Source organism: Mirounga angustirostris, unplaced genomic scaffold (assembly GCF_029215605.1).
Source record: "Mirounga angustirostris isolate CCGP_5_RB_7025 unplaced genomic scaffold, mMirAng1.0.hap1 SCAF_8, whole genome shotgun sequence".
NCBI lineage: Eukaryota > Metazoa > Chordata > Mammalia > Carnivora > Phocidae > Mirounga > Mirounga angustirostris.
Genome location: NW_026991716.1, coordinates 31,245,925 through 31,264,664, shown reverse-complemented (window position 1 = coordinate 31,264,664; position 18,740 = coordinate 31,245,925). Strand labels below are relative to the sequence as shown.

The 18,740-nt window shown below is 46.9% G+C and overlaps 1 protein-coding gene across 6 annotated transcripts in view; it reads left to right on the top strand.

The window, feature by feature from the left end:
* Positions 1–18,446, top strand: part of ILRUN (inflammation and lipid regulator with UBA-like and NBR1-like domains) — a 91,926-nt gene extending 73,480 nt beyond the window's left edge. For 2 of the 6 annotated variants that reach the window (XM_045866736.3, XM_045866734.3), the window contains one exon: positions 15,595–18,446. In XM_045866736.3, the coding sequence (XP_045722692.1) occupies positions 15,595–15,821 (227 nt within the window). In that variant the 3' untranslated portion in view covers positions 15,822–18,446. Of the gene's footprint in view, positions 1–8,898; positions 9,899–9,929; positions 10,170–15,594 lie in introns of those variants that run through there. The other 4 variants (XM_045866735.3, XM_054505823.2, XM_054505824.2 and 1 more) reach the window with 4 other exon arrangements.
* The last annotated feature ends 294 nt before the right edge of the window (positions 18,447–18,740 follow it).

The window sequence follows — 18,740 nt, the reverse complement described above, 5'->3', positions numbered from 1 at the left end:
AGCCATTGGGTCATGTTGGCATTTACCCTCAAATTTTGAAAAATAAAACTGATGTTTATTTGAGGGACAAATTGCTTGTCTGTTGTAAGAATGGTATTTTTTCTGACTAGTGCTTTATATATGGTCCAGATCAAGAGACAAATTAAGAAAAGAAACCTGATGATGTGAATCCTATTTCTCCACACAGTCTAGTAAGAGAGACTTCATTCACTAGTGGTGTAACAAAGGATTGATTTTTTTTTGGTTGTTTGGATGGTTGTTATAAAGGATTCTGTGGAGTCACGTTAGTTGTACAGGATATAAGAGAAGTTAATCGGCAAGACAGTAAATTGCCTGTATTTGAGTTAAGACTTTACACTACAATAAAAGGCTTTTCCTCGAAGCTCCTGTTTCTCCAGATTTCTCCTCCTTAAATTTAACCATCCAGAGTAGGACTGTTCTAGGTGGTAAGTGAGCCAAGCCCTAGGGTAAGCATGTTCTGTTAGAACTGGAATTTGCAGTTGAGTTTAATGGGAAGATGCGAGTTGCAGGAGGCAAAACCAGTTGCTCCAGTGCTTTGTATAATGGAAGCCCCCTCTCCCAACTGTGAGGTGCCTGGCTCAGTAGTCATTGTGGTCTTAGGAGATGGCTGGCATTCTTGGCCAGGGCACTGCACTCATCTTCCTAAGTTGTGAACCTCTTAGTTGTTTGCAGTTCCTTTAGGGACTGATGCCTTCTCACCAATTCTGTGATGATTGCCCTGGCCTTGGGAGTGAGAGCTGGGGTGGGGTTGGCAGAGAGTCAGAAAGGATTACATACCAGCCTTAGTTGAGGTCCTACCTTTTTTTTTTTTTTTTTTTTTTAAGGACTGTGCTATGGTGAGGCTAGAGGCTATTGAGATTTTTTGAGGTTGATGAATTCATGGTATGTTACCTAGTTGGGTTTTTTTTTTTTTTATGAACTCTGTAGAATCATTTAGAAGTAGTATTTGCAAGAACCACAGAGGAGGGGCGCCTGGGTGGCTCAGTCATTAAGTATCTGCCTTCGGCTCAGGTCATGATCCCAGGGTCCTGGGATTGAGCCCCGCATCGGGCTCCCTGCTTGGCGGGAAGCCTGCTTCTCCCTCTCCCACTCCCCCTGCTTGTGTTCCTTCCCTCTCTCTCTGTGTCTCTCTCTGTCAAATAAATAAATAAAATCTTAAAAAAAAAAAAAACAGAGAAGAGGTTCTTATTGGAGATAGATGATATTCAAGGAGACTATTGGCTATAATGCATTGAAAATGAGGCACTTAGGTCCCAAAGAGAAACTGGAGCCTCCCTTGTTTCTTTCTTTGCTTTTTTTTTTTTTTAAATATTTTATTTATTTATTTTTAGAGGTGGGGGGAGGAGCAGAGGAGGAAGGAGAACAAGTCGACTCCTCGCTGAGTGAGGAGCCCAGTGCAGCGCTCCATCTCATGACCCTGAGATCAAGACCGTGAGATCATGACCTGAGCCGAAATCAAGAGTGAGATGCTTGCTTAACCAGCTGCACCACCCAGGCACCCCTTCTTGTTTCTTAATTTAAGCAGACTCGTATTCAGAATGCACTTATGTGAGCATCTGGCAATTTCTCTGAAAGCATTTCTTGTTAAAGTTGAGTCAGCTCCACCTCTTAAAGCTCCTTAGGAATAGGGTTAGGGTGTAGACAAACATCACTAAGTATTTATTAACACTCTGTGCACTGTTTAGGTCAGTGTACATTGATCAGTGGGAGACTTGAAAAATAAAAGAAGTTGCCCCTATCAGCAAGCAGCTTACAGTACGGTAGGGGAGATGAAACATGGATGCAGCAATTAGAGAACAATTCAGTCAAAAAGTCTGGAGAGACAAGAACACAGTCAAAATGTGCAGTTTGTGTGTATGGCTGTGAATTAGAGTTAGGGCAGAGAGGAAGAAGAGATTGAGTTGATGGAAAGGGCTTTTCAAGGGATAGATTTGGAAAGACAGGAAGGACAGTGAACAGTTTAAGTGCTGAGGGCAGAATGCGTTAAGAGACGTGTGGTCCGGAGATATGGGTGATAGACAATGAGAGGTGGGTTCAGTCATTTGCAGGGCTTTCCTTGGAGGAGCAGTGGATGGAATCATCACAGATGGCTTTGACAAGAATTGGGACTGTACTTAAATGGATATCTTAAAGCAGAGCTTATTCATAATCCTAGACATTTGTGTTTGACTTGAGAATATAGATTCGTTTATTTTTAAAGACAGGCGTGCTTGAGTCTGCTCAAGGGTATACTTGAAGGGTATAATTGATACAGTGATGAGATCAGGTATACCAAAGTTAGATTTTAACTCTTCCTATGTGCCAGGTGTGTTTCCATGGACTTCACATGGATCATCTCATTTTTTTGACAGGAAAACAAAAGCTCCAAGGGACTTAGGAACTTGCTCAATATTACATAGCTGTTTGAGAGGCAGACCTGGGATTCCAGTCCAAGGTGCCACATTACTAAAACGTGTCTTATTAGTAGGTGAACCTGGGCTCTCCCTGGATCTTCCTGTTGGGCTCAAGGCTATGTTGAGTGAAAGCATTTACTGAGTTGATGATCAGTATCATCAAGGAGTGAAAAACAGCAGGGTTGAAATAAGATAAGTGGCTCTAATATAAACTGAAGATTGCTCATGGCATCTTCTTTTTGAAGACTTACCTTGTCCATTGAGTCTTTAAAGTAGTTGACTTCTTTTCCTGGTTAGTAAAAATAAGAACTTGGGTGCAGAAACTTTGTGGTGTTTATAATAATTAGCACCCTTTTATTTATAAGTGAGTGGAAAGAATGAAAGAAACCCCTGGGCTCTAGAGTTGGAGCATGTGTTTTCAGTTCACTCCAGATGCCATCTTTATGGGGAGGAGAACCTGATGCCCTGGTGTCAAGGATCAGAGTAGACAATAGATTTGACTTAACTCTAAAGAAATTCCCTGTCTGCCATTAAGGCTGGGAAAGAACATGATGCTCTTGAAAGCCCATGACCATGGCTATAATAGGCACATATGGCTTCCTGCTGCCTCCATAGTTACACTTTAACTTGCTAAGGTTGGTAGGATGAAATGAAAAGATTGCTTCATGCACCTGCTCTATGAGGGCTGCATGGTATGTCAACATAATGGCACATATGTCAGTGCCAGGAACCGGACACCCCGGGAGTCCTTCCCCAGCTGTACTTGAATAACCATAAGCTCTCCGGACTCTGTGCTCTGTGTCGGGGGGGAAGCCCTGGGTGGGAATGCCAGCTCTAGCTCCATCCCACAACCCAGAGGGCCTGGCCCCTCCCTGTGTGAGAGCTGTCAGAGGGAGTCAGAAAAGTAAGTATATGCTGACCTGCTCCAAATATTCATAAATCTGACTCCTCGCCTTTGTTAGAAATTGGCTGACCTCCTTGTCGGCTCAGTTGTGGCTGACCTGTCCCATGTGAACAGTCAGATCAAGTATTGATGAACGGTAGGTGCTGTTTTACTGAGCCCTTTTTATGTGATTAGCTCAAGAGCCTCTGAGGACAAAGAGTCACAGTAGGATAGGTGCTCACTCTGTTGACTCAAGCTGGTCTCGCCATGAATTCTAGCTCTCTGACTCATCCCTGGAGGCCAGGATAGCTTCTGTTTGGACGGTGTGAGAATAGTAAAAAAACAATTTATAAAAGTGTGGAAGGAGAAAATAAGTCCTGTTAAAATTAAATGCTTTTTTCCCCTTATTTGGCAGTATTTTTTTTAATCTCTAAATGTTTTCTGAGAAGGCCTTACAGAGGAAAAAGACACCAAACGGTCTGATTCAGGACAGATGATAATAAGAGTATGGCTGTCGAAAACCAAGGGGCTATACTTGAGGAAGGCCAAATGCTTCGCTTCCTTTCTCCAAAAAAAAGAGTAACAATTTACCCTGGGGGAGCTGAAAAGAATCCCAAACTCATTTATTTTGTTACTTAGCCTGTGGCTCCTATTTTGTGTTTGTCCTTACTTTAAGAAATGTTTGGAGCTGGTATATGTCATGTACTCCTCCTTTAAACTGGATTACGGTCTGAGCCACTGCTATTACTTCCGCCAAATGCTGGTTCAGAAGGAGAAACTTGTTATTATCTTTGTGGGGAGGTTCATCGTGCTCTTCCAGTGTCAGCCACTGCCGAGTGCCGTCTGCCCTGCCTGCCCACATTGCCACCTGCTTCTCTTCCTGTCTCTGTCTGACAGCCACCCTTGAGTATGTTTTGGATCTGCAGCTAGAGCAGGAGTCAGTCTGCTTTTATTGCATCGGAAGTCAGCTCTCTCCCAACCTGCTTGCTCTCTCTGTTGACTAAGGCATAGAGGAGTTACTTTCCCTCCATTTAGGTGAGAGTTTAGAAATCATGGTAGAGGTTACCGGCGGAGGTTTGCACAAGGCAAATCTTTTGCTGTGTGGGCCTGAGGATATAATGGCTGGTGGATCTTATTAACCTACTTTAAAGTAGCCAGTCAGTTTAACATCATAATAAGGCGTGAGTTTGGGGTGCCATAATGGAATTGGGTTCAACATTTGCCCAGTTCAGAGGGCCCTGAATTTGACCAGAAGGCGGGTGGTTGGCGTCTGTAGCTGGGCTCATTGGTTATGTGAGGGGCTAGAGGGCAGTGTGACCTTCCCACTACCATGAGACTTGAGTTTTTGCTCTCAGATGCTGACCCTTTCGTGAAAGGCTTAAAGGTGGTTGAAGGAGAAGCTAGAAGAAAAACTTGCGTCACTTGGTATTTTATCCAACTTTGTTTTCTTCTGGCAAGGGACGGGTAGCAAAAGCACAGGACACCCAGGCAGAGGCCAATCCGAATGCAGTAATCAGAGCTATCAAACTACCATTTATTGAGCACTTACAATGTCCATGCACTGTGCCAGGAACTTTTTAAATTTAATTTTTATTAAAATTATCAATGTAAGGAGCCAAGTAGTTCTACAAAATTTATTATACAAACACCGGTCACTCCCTTCCTCCCCACCCCCAGCATTTGCTCCTCAGAGGCAGCAGGCTCAGTGTTCGATAGGCATTACTTCATTTAGTGCACACGACAGCACGTGGTGCGGGGGCTGCTCTTTTCCCTCCTTTACAGTTGCTGCGGCATGAAGTACACAGGTTCTGTGATTTGCTCAAGGTCATGCAGCTAGCAATGGTAAAACTAGGGTATGAACAAAAGCAATTGTTTTTGACTCCTAGCCTGCTCTCTCAACAGTGTACTACATTGCTTCCCGGTCATAAATAGTGTTCAAATTCATATTCTTACCAGCTGAGCTAACAGCTGTGGGCTAGGGAGAGAATGCTTTCTATAATATAGTGTTATATTTCACTTGAAGATCAAGCCAATTATTGACTAAATATTATGTGACTTCTCTACTACTAAGCCCCCTCCCCTCACAAGCTATTATGGCAACTATAGAAACCAGTCTTTCTCTTTAGCCTCCCAAGGGAAAAGAAATCCCTAGAACCTCCATAGTTAGTTGGGTTTAGATTTTTGTTGACATTGAAATTTCCATTAAGTCACTCTTGTGACAGCAACACCTATGTCTCTTGAAGTCACAAAGCCTGTCTGTATTCTCTGAAGTTTTACTTTTCTGAAATGAACTTAAAATCTCCCTTTGAACATGCTTAATATTTTAGAACTAGAACATACTTAGGGGCTACCTTATCCCCTTTAAAGTCATTTTATTTCGGGACGCCTGGGTGGCTCAGTCGGTTAAGCGGCTGCCCTCGGCTCAGGTCATGATCCCAGGGTCCTGGGATCGAGCCCCGCGTCAGGCTCCCTGCTCTGTGGGGAGCCTGCTTCTCCCTCTCCCTCTGCCTGCATCTCTGCCTACTTGTGCTCTCTATCTCTCTGTCAAATAAATAAATAAAGTCTTTTTAAAAAAAAAATCGTTTTATTTCTGCAAAAGCTATCTAGAGAAAGCGAATTTTAGGCAAAGGAACAGCCAATACAAACCCTGAGGTTGAGGTTTACCTGGTTTGTTTAAGGAACAGAGTGAAGGAAGAGGAGAATAGAGAAAGATGAAGTCAGAGGATGGAAACCAGATCATGGAGGGCCTTGTGGGCCCTTCTAAAGCTTTGCGCTTTTGCTCTGAGGGGCAGAGGAAGCCATTGAAGGGTTTTGAGCAGAGATGATAAATAAACCCCCTGCCTTTGGAAGCGGGATGTAAGAGAGAACGGAATAAAGATGACACCAAGGTTTTTGGCCTGAGCAGTAAAAGGACGGAATTGCCATCAATGGAGAGGGAAAAGGCTATGGTAGAAGTGGGGAGAGGGTGGCGCCTGGGTGGCTCAGTCAGTTAAACGTCTGCCTTCGGCTCGGGTCATGGTCTCAGGGTCCTGGGATCAAGCCCCACGTCAGGCTCTCTGCTCAGCGGGGAGTCTGCTTCTCCCTCTCACACTCTTTCTGTGCTCTCTCTCTCTCTCAAATAAATACTTAAAAAAAAAAAGTGGGGAGAGGTCCAGAGTTCCACTTGGGGCACACTGGGGATTCCTTTAAATATCCAAATGGAGATGTCAGGTACCTGGGCTGTTGTCTATCCAAGTTGCATATAGAGTTTAGGAGAGAGGTCTGGGTGGAGATATAAATTTGGGAATTGATGTATGGATTATATTTAATGCTGTGAGACTGGCTGCAGTCCACTGAGTGTAGAGCAGGGTTTCTCAGCCAAAGTACTAAGACTATTGACACTTTAGGCCAGGTATGTCTGGAGGCAAGGAGTGGGGGGTATCTAAATGCATCATAAGATGTTTAGCAGCATTCCTGGCCTTTACCCAGTACACGGCATAGTACCTCCCGAACCCCAAGGGTAACAACCAAAAATATCTCCAGACATTGTCCACTGTCCCCTGGGCGGGGAGATGACAAAATTGCCCTACTTGTGAACCATTGGTGTAGGCAGAGAAGAGGTCCAAAGACCGGAATGGGCTTAATACTGTCTGTCTAACATGTAAACAAACCACTTCATGTTATTCAAAGCACATTTGCTGTACTTATTCTCAATTCATAACAGGCTCATGACTTCTGTAGTTACAGTCTTCATTGGACAAAATAATACGGCAGTCATAAGTGACTTGCTCACATTCACATAGCAAATTGGAGGTGGAGCATGGGCTGGAACCCAGGGACCCAGTGTGAGTCCAGTATTCTTCTAGACCACACTCTGATGAGGTTTGCTGGCAGAAGCATAGTCTTTTGGTTGTTCCCTGAAGGTAGTTTATACACCTAGTGTCAGGTTGTAGAGACGTCCTCATTCATCTTTAAGAGCTCCAGAAGAATTTGTGACCAGGGAGGAAGCAATGCAGAACGGAGGAACCTGCCCCATTCGCTGGCCGATTAGTACGTTCTGTACCAGAAGGGGATTGTCAGGAAACTGTGGCTTAATGATATTACCATGACTCTCTTTTGAAAACCCAGAGGAGCCAGGAAAGTCCTCCCAGCCTTGCTGGTGTTTGCATTGGCATGGGTCGTGTGTGCGTTTTAAAAATAAATTAAGCAAACACTATGAGCTTTAGAAAATGTCTTTTGTTGTTTGTAACATTACTGTCTGACTGAGAATAAGAAGTATCTCCAGGAACTCTCCCTTTTGTACCTCAACAGCTTCAAAGCTGTTCAGCTCCATTTTATTTGCTTTGGGGCTCTGAGCATTGTTTTAGACTGGTCTGACGCTGGGCAGTCCTGTAGCTGAAACACAACCAGTGTTCCCAGGATTGCCAGAATATTTTATTTTGGTTGTAAAGGTGCGTTTTCTTTCCTAGGCTCTGAATTTCGCATTTTAATTTCTGGTGGAAGTTCTGAAAGTCGGACTAGTGAAATTACAGGTTCAAACAGATAAATGAAATTCGGAAGTGTGAGAATTTGTATAGATGCTCAGGTTTCAAATAACTTGGTCTCAGCTAAGTCCGCTGTAACTGAGTTCTAGCAGAACAGGTGCGAAATGTGAGGTTACGAGCTGGGAGCTATTGGATCTCAGGGGGAAAACATGGGCTTCCTTAGAGCTCAGCTGCAAGGGAGACTTTTTCCAAAGCTGTGGACACATCCACTTGCAAGGCTTGAGGGTCTTGGGCTTTTTGCTGTGATTTCATTGCCCAAGGGCCAATTTAAACTGTTTGCTTTATACAGAGATAGCTTTGATATTACTGAGTTAATAAGAGAGGCCTCCTAGGTGCTCGACCCATCCTAATCCTTATCGTCAAAGAATTTACTGTCTGATTACATACATGTGACTAGCTCATAGGAAAGACTAACAGCCACTAAAGAAGGAGTATATTGAGTTCCAGTTGACTTTTAAGTAAGTGTTCATATGAATTTGGAGGACGGAAAAGGCAGTGGTACCTTGGTAGATGATAGGCTCAAACTAAATTGGAGGGAAGAGGAACCCCACGTAGGAAGGCCCAGAGGCATCCACAGGCAGGGTGTGTTCACGGGACACTGGCCAGCCTACCTACAGTGTACTTAAAGAGGGTGGAGCGAATTTTGAAGGAAGACCTTTGAAAGCCAAGCAAATGAGAGCCAATGTTTAATGTGCAAGGAAGCAGAGTGACGATACTCTGGAGCCAGGGTAGTGGCGAGATGATAGCAAATATGGCTGCATAAGACCAAGGCGAGTCCATTTATTCTCCTACCTCAATCAGCCAGACGTTTGGGGGGCGGGGGATTCTGTGAATTAATTGTAAGAGAGGAGAGAGAACACAATAGCTTGTAAATAAGGGGTAATTGATGGAAGGTTACAGGAGTTTGGATGGAAATTCTAAGAGGAAGTGGGAGCAACAGCCTCACCCAGAGTGCTTTAGCAGAACCCCCACGGTACAGCCGGCACCAGTGGTGGCAGGGCTAGGAACTTGGATAAGCTGCTCTCCTTTTGGGTAACCTCCCCAGTGAGACTCTTACCAGGTCTTTCTTCCTTTTTAGGAGGTTCCTCTACCCCGGGCGATGACCATGAGAGAGCTCTGTGTGCCAGCCTCATACCTGGATTCTAGCACACTTCCTATTACATGAGATTTGGGAGCTAGAATTCCAAATTGCAAATAACTCTTTCTGAAGTCTTTACTGAAAGGGGAAGTCCAACCCAGGCAGTATCCTTCATCTCTTTGTTTTCATTCACAATGATGTTTGAGTTTTATTCTTTATGGTGATTTTCTTGATTTGCCACGGGGTAGGTGAATGCTCTGGGAGTTGCCTTTGGCCATGGGGAGCTCTGGGTGGATGGAAGACTGGAGGGAGGATGGAAAGATGGATGATGAAGGGAGGAAGAATGAGGGTGGCATGATAAAGGATTGGATGGATGGGTAGAGGGAGGATGGATGAATGACAAGGTCCCCAGCAGGACTGTAGAAGTCAGGAGCAAAAGAAACACTGTATTACAGAGGTACATATAAAAAAATGGTTTTGCAGGGCTTTTTAAAAAATAAATTCATCACACTTTATGACTGAGTCAAGCTTTTGAGCAGTTTTGGCACAGGCAGAAAGAAGACTGTGAACGGAGCCTGCCCCATGATCGGCCCTCGTGCATAAAAATAAGACTTCTTTTCTTTCCTTTGGCTGGTTCTCATACTCATCCTCAGCCAGTGCATCAAATGTATCTTTGAAATTTGGAGGACTGTCCCACGAAAGTGGCTTGAACACCAGTATGAAAGCGTCTGCCGCAGTTCCTGTCCCGCTAACGTGGCCCTGCTCTTCCAGTAGGAAGCCGCCTTGAGCCTGCAGCAGCCATGGAGGGAAGGGTCCCTTTTGCATCTTCTTGAGACCGTCCCTCCTCGCCCTGCCCCCGGGACTCCAGTAGGGACTTGATTTTATTTCTGATTAGTGAGAGACTAACAGGACTGTTGAGGGCTCAGGCAGTCGAACCAGCCATGTGAGCAGGGCCCCACCAGCCCGTGTTCGCAGTACAGGATCAGGACAGAACTTAGTACTAAAGCCTGTATTCTTCTGTCTGCATTCAGTGAACTTAGTGCTGCGAAAGGAGCACTAGACAGACACAGCGCTGACCAGGACTGGCCCAGGAAGCGAGGAGAAGGAGGGCCCGGCGGTGTTACCTGATGCTGCCATCAGTGTGCACCTGGAGAGCCCTGCCACGCACGCTCCTTCGTGTTAACGTGTGTGAACCTTTTTCTTTCTTTAAATCACAAATAAAAGCAAAATAAAGACAGGTGTGTGAAAGTCTCCATGTTGTGGTGCTTTATCTAAACAACTAGCTTTCGGATAGAAAAAGCGTACCCCAAAAAGCCCTTGTAAGACACTCTTGTTTCAATAGGCTTTTCAGCCTTCTTTTTTCCTCCTGGAATGTTAAATGTGAAAAAACAGATGGCTCACCAGGGCAGAGTAGCTCACTGTCATTCCTTCATTCGTGTTACTAATACTTGAGGCTTACTGTATGCAAGGCATAAAGAATTGGCAGAAGCAGGTTCCACCCTCTCCAAGGGCAGTTTGCTCTCCTGATAGCCCCGCACTTCCTGCTGTTGAAATTGATGAAGAAACTTTTAAAAAATATGCTAGCTGAAACCGAACCAGTGTCCAGTCTTTTTAGTACTTTAGCTTGCAGTTAGTGTTTTCTCTGAGTGACAATTTTTAGTACTGTTTTGGAAAAGTTACTTTGATTAGTCCATAATTTTAGGAGAACTTTTATAGGTGCACACTCACATGAGATCAGTGATAACCAGATCACTGGCTGGTCCCCAGTGATTTTGTGAAAAATCAGAGATTATTTTTAGGTTTGCTTGAGAACAGAATCACAAGTACTGGATCTTAAATTGTCTTTTTTAAAGAGATTGTGGTGAATGGGACTGAGTTTATGTTTATGTTTATAAATGTCTTTAAAAATATTTAAAAATACTTGAGAATATTAGCCAAATTATGGCTCTCAGTCATTTTTCCATCATGGAAGTGCAGTTCAGGACCTGGCCCAACCACTGTGATGATTCGGCTGGCTCGAGGCCAGGGTCTTTTTCCCAGACACCAAGGAACAGAGAGGCACCTCTGTCTTAGCTGTTCGATATGGCACTTCTGTGCTCTAGGAGGGCTTACCTGCCCTGTAGCCAAGTAGAACTTAGGTCCCAGGGCTCACCACTACTACAGCTGTTGAGTGAAAAATGGGGAAGGCTGAGCACACAGGCGACACCTCAATCACCGTGGACCTAAAGGCTATCTCTCCTTTGCCAGGAACACTTTCTTGTTCCCTAGCAGATGTAGCCCCCCCCCCTTTTTTTTTTAAGATTTTGTTTATTTGTCAGAGAGAGAGAAAGAGAGCATAAGCACAGGCAGAGGGAGAAGCAGACTCCCCGCTGAGCAAGGAGCCTGATGTGGGGCTCCATCCGAGGTTCGAGCTGGGATCATGACCCAAGCTGAAGGCAGATGCTTAACCGACTAAGCCACCCAGGTGTCCCAGACGTAGCGTTTGAAAGCCTTGAAAACTATGCAACTCAGGTAGGCCCTGGGGAACTGGCCTTTAGACCTAGAGTCAGATATAGGACTTCTTTTCAGGGTTTGATTATTCATACCCTCTATTAGCATGGATAAATCCAGCCTTGCTGCCAGTCCCTAGGTGGTGAGAAGTGATTCCTCACAGAGAGAAGCGTAGCCTTCTGCATCAGACTCCTGAGCTTTTAATCATCTGATGGCCTCAATTGTCACTTGAGTCAGTTTAATTCAGGGCTCTGTGGTAACTACCATCTGATGCCTCTATCCCTGTTTTCCTTATTAGAAGAGGCACAACTGTTACAGGAGAGGTGTCAAGTGATGCCAAATTAGTTAAAATACTTGGCATTTGCTTTTCCTATGGATGGAGGTTGAAGAGTTCCTAGGCCCCAGAAGAGAATGGACACTATTGCCAAACCCTGCTTTTAGTCTGGGGTTAGAGACATTAGCCACCAGAACCTGTTACACTGGGTATTGGAACTCCAGTGGAACCTGAAGTGTGGATGGGCCTCCCATTTCCAATATACCTCCATCCTACTGTTAGGAAAGACACTTCCTGCTTGGCCTCCTGCCATAGGACGCCCTGGACAAGCTGTTCTTGGAATCTCTGCCAGGCTTTTCCTCCACCACTGGTATTGCATTGCCTGTGTTCTGTGATCCATTTGTGACACCTATAATCCTGCATGTGGGGAGTCTAGATGATAAAGTGGTTTTGAAATAGAATTGGCTCCCTCTCCCTTCCTCGAAGTGATGGTAGTTAATTGGGTGGGGTGGGATGGGGTGGGTGGGAAGAGAGTTTATTCCCAAGCCACCTTTCTGCACCAAAAAAACACCAACAACTTCCAACATGCCATTCTCTGGGTGAAAGGGACTTAGGTAGCGTTTTTCCCCCAAAGGCACAGAACCTCAGCCACTAAGTTAGAGGGTCAACAAATCCATAATCTAAGCTAGTTACATACCTCACTGAATGTCGGAGGGCCAGGGCACTCACGTGGAAATCTGAAAATGCTCATCATGCCTTTGTGTCTCTCTCTGCCAGTTGCATAGGACCCATTTTATTTATCTGTAAAATGGAAATGTGCAATAGCTCCTTGGCAAAGTCACAAACTCCCTTCTCGAAGCATTCTAGATAAGTCAAAAGGCTATTACTTGCATTATAAAGGCCCATGTGAAATGTGTGGAGCTTTGGTCTGGAAAACAGTTAAATTTAGGGGAAAATATTTCATAGAAAACAAATGCTGTTTGTTTTTCGGGTTTTCTTCTGTCTGTGCATTTTTTTTCCTGCACAGAGACCTTTGAGCATTGTATTGGTTCCAACTCTTGTGGGAATTCTAGGCCTTTATTGTTTCCTTGGATTGTTCCAGATGAACAAATGCTGGGAAGTACCAAGCGCAGCTTGTTTTAAGCTTCCATACTTGCTACTTCTGGTGTGTGTGACCTCCGACCAGGCCCTGCAGGATGGAGACTGAGAGCCCTTCGGTCCCCCAGCCCACCCTTGTTAATCAGGTGGTACATAGCTGCTGAGATGGTCCCAGCCTCAGCTTGTGTGCTGGAGGCGTAGTTCGCTTGGGGGCTGGCAGACACGTGGCCATTTTAAACACCACTGTTCTTACCATTTCTGTGCCCTTGTGTGGGTTCCCTCTCTGAGTTTGGAGATCTTGGCTTGTCTCAGTGGATCTTTGTGAGAATTACAGAGAATATGGTAAAGTGCCCCAGCAGCAGCACCTGGCATGTAGTTGATGCTGCGTCCACGTTGGCCTGCCCCTCCCCCAGATTCACCCAGTCGGGATTTTGTGTTCAGTGATAACCACCAAGCAGCTAGAGACATACTTCTGGTCTTTTGAGGCTTTATGTGGGGGAGGAAAAAAAGCAAAAGCGATTTCAGTGCCTTCCCCTGAAAACACTATAGGAACTTTAATCTCATGTTTCCTTTTCTTGGCAGCTTTGACTTCTGGCCTAAGCATGACCAAAGGGCATTCTTTCTTGGAGTCCTGTTTTTCAGCCTTCTGAGCCAGGCACTGTATTGACTTCTAGAACTTTAAATCCTGAGAAGATTTAGAGAGGAACCTGAGCTCCTCTGAGGGGAAGGGACCTCACTCAAGGTCACTTGGTGAGCTGGTGCGAAGCTGGGAGTAGAACCCAGATCCCCTCCCAGTTCTCCATCTACATCCCACTGCAGTGGAAACAGGAAGGGTCTTGCATCTCTAGCCTGACCACCTCCAGAGAGCCCCGCCTCTCCTGGGACCTGGGACCTAGGAGGCTGTGACCAGATGGATGGCATGACCCCCAGACACTTGTGTCCCCCAGGCCTAAGCAGCTATTTTATTTTATTTTTTTATTTTTTTTAAAGATTTTGTTTATTTATTTGACAGAGACACAGTGAGAGAGGGAACACAAGCAGGGGGAGTGGGAGAGGGAGAAGCAGGCCTCCCGCAGAGCAGGGAGCCCGATGCAAGGCTCGATCCCAGAACCCTGGGATCATGACCTGAGCCGAAGGCAGACGCTTAACGACTGAGCCACCCAGGCGCCCCTAAGCAGCTGTTGTAAAACTTGGTTTTGGAAGGGCCAATATTCCTGTGACTCAAAGGTGTCTGACACTCCAGGTAGTAGTCTGGGAAACACCTTTCCTCTTTTAGTTATTAATTCAACAGATGTTTATTGGGTACCTGTTGGGCCAGGCATCATGCTAGATGCTGGAGAGATGAAAGCAAACAAAACCAAAGTCATAGTGAAAAGGATTCTAATCACTGGCGACCCTGCAACAAGCACTGTTTTTCCCTCCACAAAGAAATGTCTTTTTTTTTTTTCTTAAGACAAATTCTGACTGCCCACATCCCATCAAGCTAATGGAAAATTTCATCTCACTCTTTTTTTTTTTTTTAAGATTTTTATTTATTTGTTTAACAGAGAGCACAAGTAGGCAGAGCAGCAGAGAGAGGGAGAGGGAGAAGCAGGCTCTCCGCCGAGCAGGGAGCCTGATGCGGGGCTCGATCCCAGGACCCTGGGACCACAACCTGAGCCGAAGGCAGCCGCTTAACAACTGAGCCACCCAGGCGCCCCGCATCTCACTCATTCTTGTGCCTTTTCACTCCTAATTGTGCCTGGATTCAGGATTCTTAACGTAGTTGTCAAGCATTAGGAAATGCTCTCCGGGTCATTTGTCGTGATTATGGCTGAGTCACCTGCTCTTGGTACCCATTTGGTCCCTTTGGTCCAAGAGCCCCGCTGCTTGTAGGCCACTTTAGGGTGTAGGACTCCAGGGAGGCTGGTCACCAGTTAACTTTTGCCCTCCTAGGTCTTGGCATTGACTGGGTCTTTCCAAGGAGCATACTCTGGGAGGAGGGTGGGAAGGTGGAGGGAGGCACAGGTCATTCTCCAGCAAGTTCATGCCACTGATTTTGGTGTTGGCACATCTTGGTGTATCATTCTGAACATAAGGGAAAAGTGAGACTGTGAAGCCTTTTCCACCCAGACAGGCAGCATCAAAAATACCTTGGGAATTGAGAATAAACCTTATCACGTGGCAGGGGAGAGGCAATGTGGGAGGAAAAAAAAAATCAGACTTGGGTTTGAACCTTGGCTCTGCCTTTCCCTGCCCATGTCACTTGGAGCAGGTCTTTTAGTCTCTGCGGTCAAATGGGCAAGAGTTACCTGAGTGTGGGAATCCTCACCTGGCTACAGGCTGAGGTTTAAAGACAATATATACAAAGCTCCTAGTACCATGCCTATTACCTAGGTGCTCAGTAGACAGTTGCCATTGCTGCTGCAGTCTTGGTGTTGGTAGAAGGGTCATTAGCCAGAAGTAGCCTACATCTGAGGTTAAGGTGCAGAAAATGGTGGACAGGGATCTTTAGCAGAGAGATTGAGACCTTGTTGTCCAGCAGGAAGGCAGGCTTTGTGACCTGGGTGGAGGAAGGTTGGCGCTGATTGAGGCAGCAGTTGAAAGATGAAGACTACCGCCCTCCACTGCCTCCCCTCTCTCCAGATGGCGTGATGCAGTGGGAACACTTAGCGACTGGCAGTGCTGAGAGTTGGCCTCTTGAGGTTTTGCAGGACAAGGACAACCCTCAGGCTTTGTCTGTGCCGTGGGGCTTCCCTCTGGCTCACTGGGGACCATAGATTCTTTGACTTGGTTTGATTGTCAAGTTGTACCTGCTTTGTTTACCATCACTGACTGTGTTCACTCTCTTCCAGGGGCTCCACGGGCCTTACCCCTTCGGCCAGTCTTAAACGGGCATCGGCAAGAAGAAAAATTAACAAAAGACAGAAGGCCTGACTTTGGGGTGGGGGGGAGGACAGGGGGTTCCTCTGGATTGCAGACCACACCGCATGGACCCCTGGCTCTGACCGCCCCCCCATCCTGGAAGAAGAGGAAGAAGCAGAACAGACTAGTTTTGAGTAAACTCAGTATGCATGTGTGAATGCTGAATCGCGGAATGGTGTTGAGGCTACTAAGAAGAAACCCATGCAGCCGCCTTGGGTTTTGTTTATTAGGCGTCAGTCTAACAAGTCATTAGGTCACTCGGGAAGGAAAAAAAGTTTCAAATGGGGGAAAAAAAGCCATCTTTTTAAACAAAAATTATTTTGCCTACAGACAGGTTGTAGTTTTGAGCACATGTTAATTTTTTCCCCCTTTCCCCACTTTTTTTTTTCTTTAGGTAAGGGATAACGTACCCTTTCTAGAATAGCTGCTTGCTCTGGAAGCGATTCAGGTTACAAGCTGGCGTGGCATGTTTGGGGACTCTGCGGGTCCGTGCCACAGGAAGACATCTCCTGTGCCACCCGACTCCAGCAGTCTCTGACCCCATTTGTTTTTAATGGCATCAGCCAATGAGTTATCATCCTTTTCCTCTTCTTTTTTCTTTAATCTTCTGTTGATTTACACCTTTGACATTTGTATCCGTCAACCCCTGTGGCTTGTTACCATCAGAACCTCTCTGAAGACCAAACTTCCCTGTGTGGCCAGCAGAGGAAGCCTTGAAGACAGACCTTGGGCGACATGGGAGTTTCTAAGGCCGAGAGGTGTCCTTCTGCACACACTTATAACAACTCAAATTGCTTTTCTTCCATGTTTCTCTTGGCAGAGAGAAATGCCATCACGCTTACTGCTCTTTTGGATTCTTCATACACAGCGGCTCCTCATTCACTCTGGGAAGAGTGCCTCTGTGCTGCATACGTGTGTGTGCCACGTGCACGCACACACACGGGTGTTGGTGCAGCTCACCAGCAAAGTGTGCAGCAGGCAGGTGGAAAGGTGTCCAGGCTTCTCTGTTGTGACACAACTCCCTTCCTTGTGTTTCCCTCCCATTGTCCTTTGTGGTATTTTCACAGCCTGTTCGCGGAGGCTGAGCTGTTAAGGTATGGAGATACAGCCCCAAGCAGGGAATTGGCCATGGGGAAGGGCCACAGTTACTGACTGTGTGATTTTGGAGACCACAGTTTGATGAAACAAGAGCACCCCCACCCTGAGCACGATGCTTGGGCAGTAGTGGGAGGTGGTGGGCGAGGGGCAACCCAGCCAGAGCAGAGGCTACTTGGCTGGCTGCCCACTTGGGCATGTGGCCCCACTGGAGTCCTGTGGATTCCAAGCAGGTTGAGCTGTGGACCTCTCCATGGGAAGCTTGAACCAGGCTAGAACAGCTGTCTGCCAAAGATACAAGAATATGCAAAGTCCCTCTTCTCTTTTCTTCTCACCCTCTCCTTCCCTTGAGTCTTGGCTGGTTTGATAGCCGGGGATGTGGATCTAGGGTGTGGTTGCAGGGTTACCTGCCTATTAACCGCATCCTCACCCACCTCGGGGGTGTGAGACAAGCTAGGAGACCAGGTGATGAGCGGCTGCAAGGGGTCATAGAGCCTGGGTGTGGGTGAGGGTCTGCCTGCCCGTCTGTCTCTGTGTGGGTGTCTGAGCTCCAGAAATGTGTGCTCTTTGTTTCTCCTTGTCCTCTTCTGAGACTGTTGTTTTCTAAAGCTTGATTGTGGGAGAAAAGCTTGTATGAAATTCCTCCTTCACATCCCCACCTCCCCAAAAATAAAAGGCAGGAAACCCTTTGGTCTACTGGAGAAGCGCTGGGGGAGGATGGAGCCAACCTGCTGAGAAGGTTTGGCAGCTGGGTCTGGGGCTAGCCTAAGGCTCACAGAGGAGTGGCCATTTGCAGTGCTTTCGAGTGCCCCATTCCTGAGCAGAGTAGAGGGGCGTCCTGGTGGGTGCCCAGTCCATCACTGGCCCAAGCCAGGGGCTCACCATGACTTTTTGTCTGAGGGCCCTATTGGGCCCAGCTTGCCACTACTGTTGGTGCCAACCTCCTGGGACACTGCCACCCTGGAGCCCACACATGCCCAGCCCTCCAAACAGCACATCTCTGGCTGCTGCTGGCAGGATTGTGGGAGGCTTTACATGGCCTGGTTTCCTGGCCTCCTCATCTGCCCCACATCTGGTGCCCCTTCCCCATTTCCCAGGAGGGGCTGCCTGCCTTTATTCAGCAGGGGCTTTCATAGGTCACCATTAGTGGGTCTGGTCCTGCCAGAGGCATCCTGCTCCTCCTCTTGCTTGTAGGCAAGGTGACCGTCCCAAGCACGTTGACTCCCCTCCCAAGAGCAAACCATTTCTGTGCGCATTGTTGGAGAGGCGAGCTCCTTGCAGAGAGCCAGAGCAAGCCCAAGCCGTGCGGTAGGAGTCGGGATTCCACGGCTCCCCCAGGACCAGGGGGGTACCAGTCCCATTCATTCTGTCTCCTCTCACTGGTTTGAGTTCTGAGCAGTGCCTAGAGCCCCTCTCCTCCCCTGCCTAGTGTGGTGGTAGAAGTGGCCCTTTCAGCCCCAGAAGGCAGGCTGCCTCTAGGCAGGACCACCAGTATCCGGCACCCATGAGAGGAGGCAGACGGCACCCTTAGGGGCCTGAGCCCAGCGAGGGAGGCAGAGGGGCTCAGGCCTGGGAAGAACCTAGCGTGTGCATGGAGTGAGGTGTGTGTGGATGTGTGTACGCGTGCATGCCCTTTTTTTTTTTTTTTCCTTTTTGCCATGGAGGCAGTTGAATTCGGGGTATTTTTCTACAAGAAACAGCCTTCTCTCCCCCAGTAAGGATTGGCTGTAACCTTAAGCTCATCATAGAACCTCACCAAGACAGCTCGTGTGGCTTGAGGGTGGCCAAGATGGGATCCCCAAATTCAGTCGGAGCCCCAGCAGGAGAGGATGGTGGGGTTGCTAGGGCTCAGAAATGCAAGCTGATTCCCCCACCCCACCCTGCCTTGCCTTTCCTTCCCTTCATTTCCTTGGGTGAATGCTGGAGCAGCTGTGTCTGCCCCCTCCACCTGGACAGTGGTGTGTAGCAAGCAAGCTGGGTG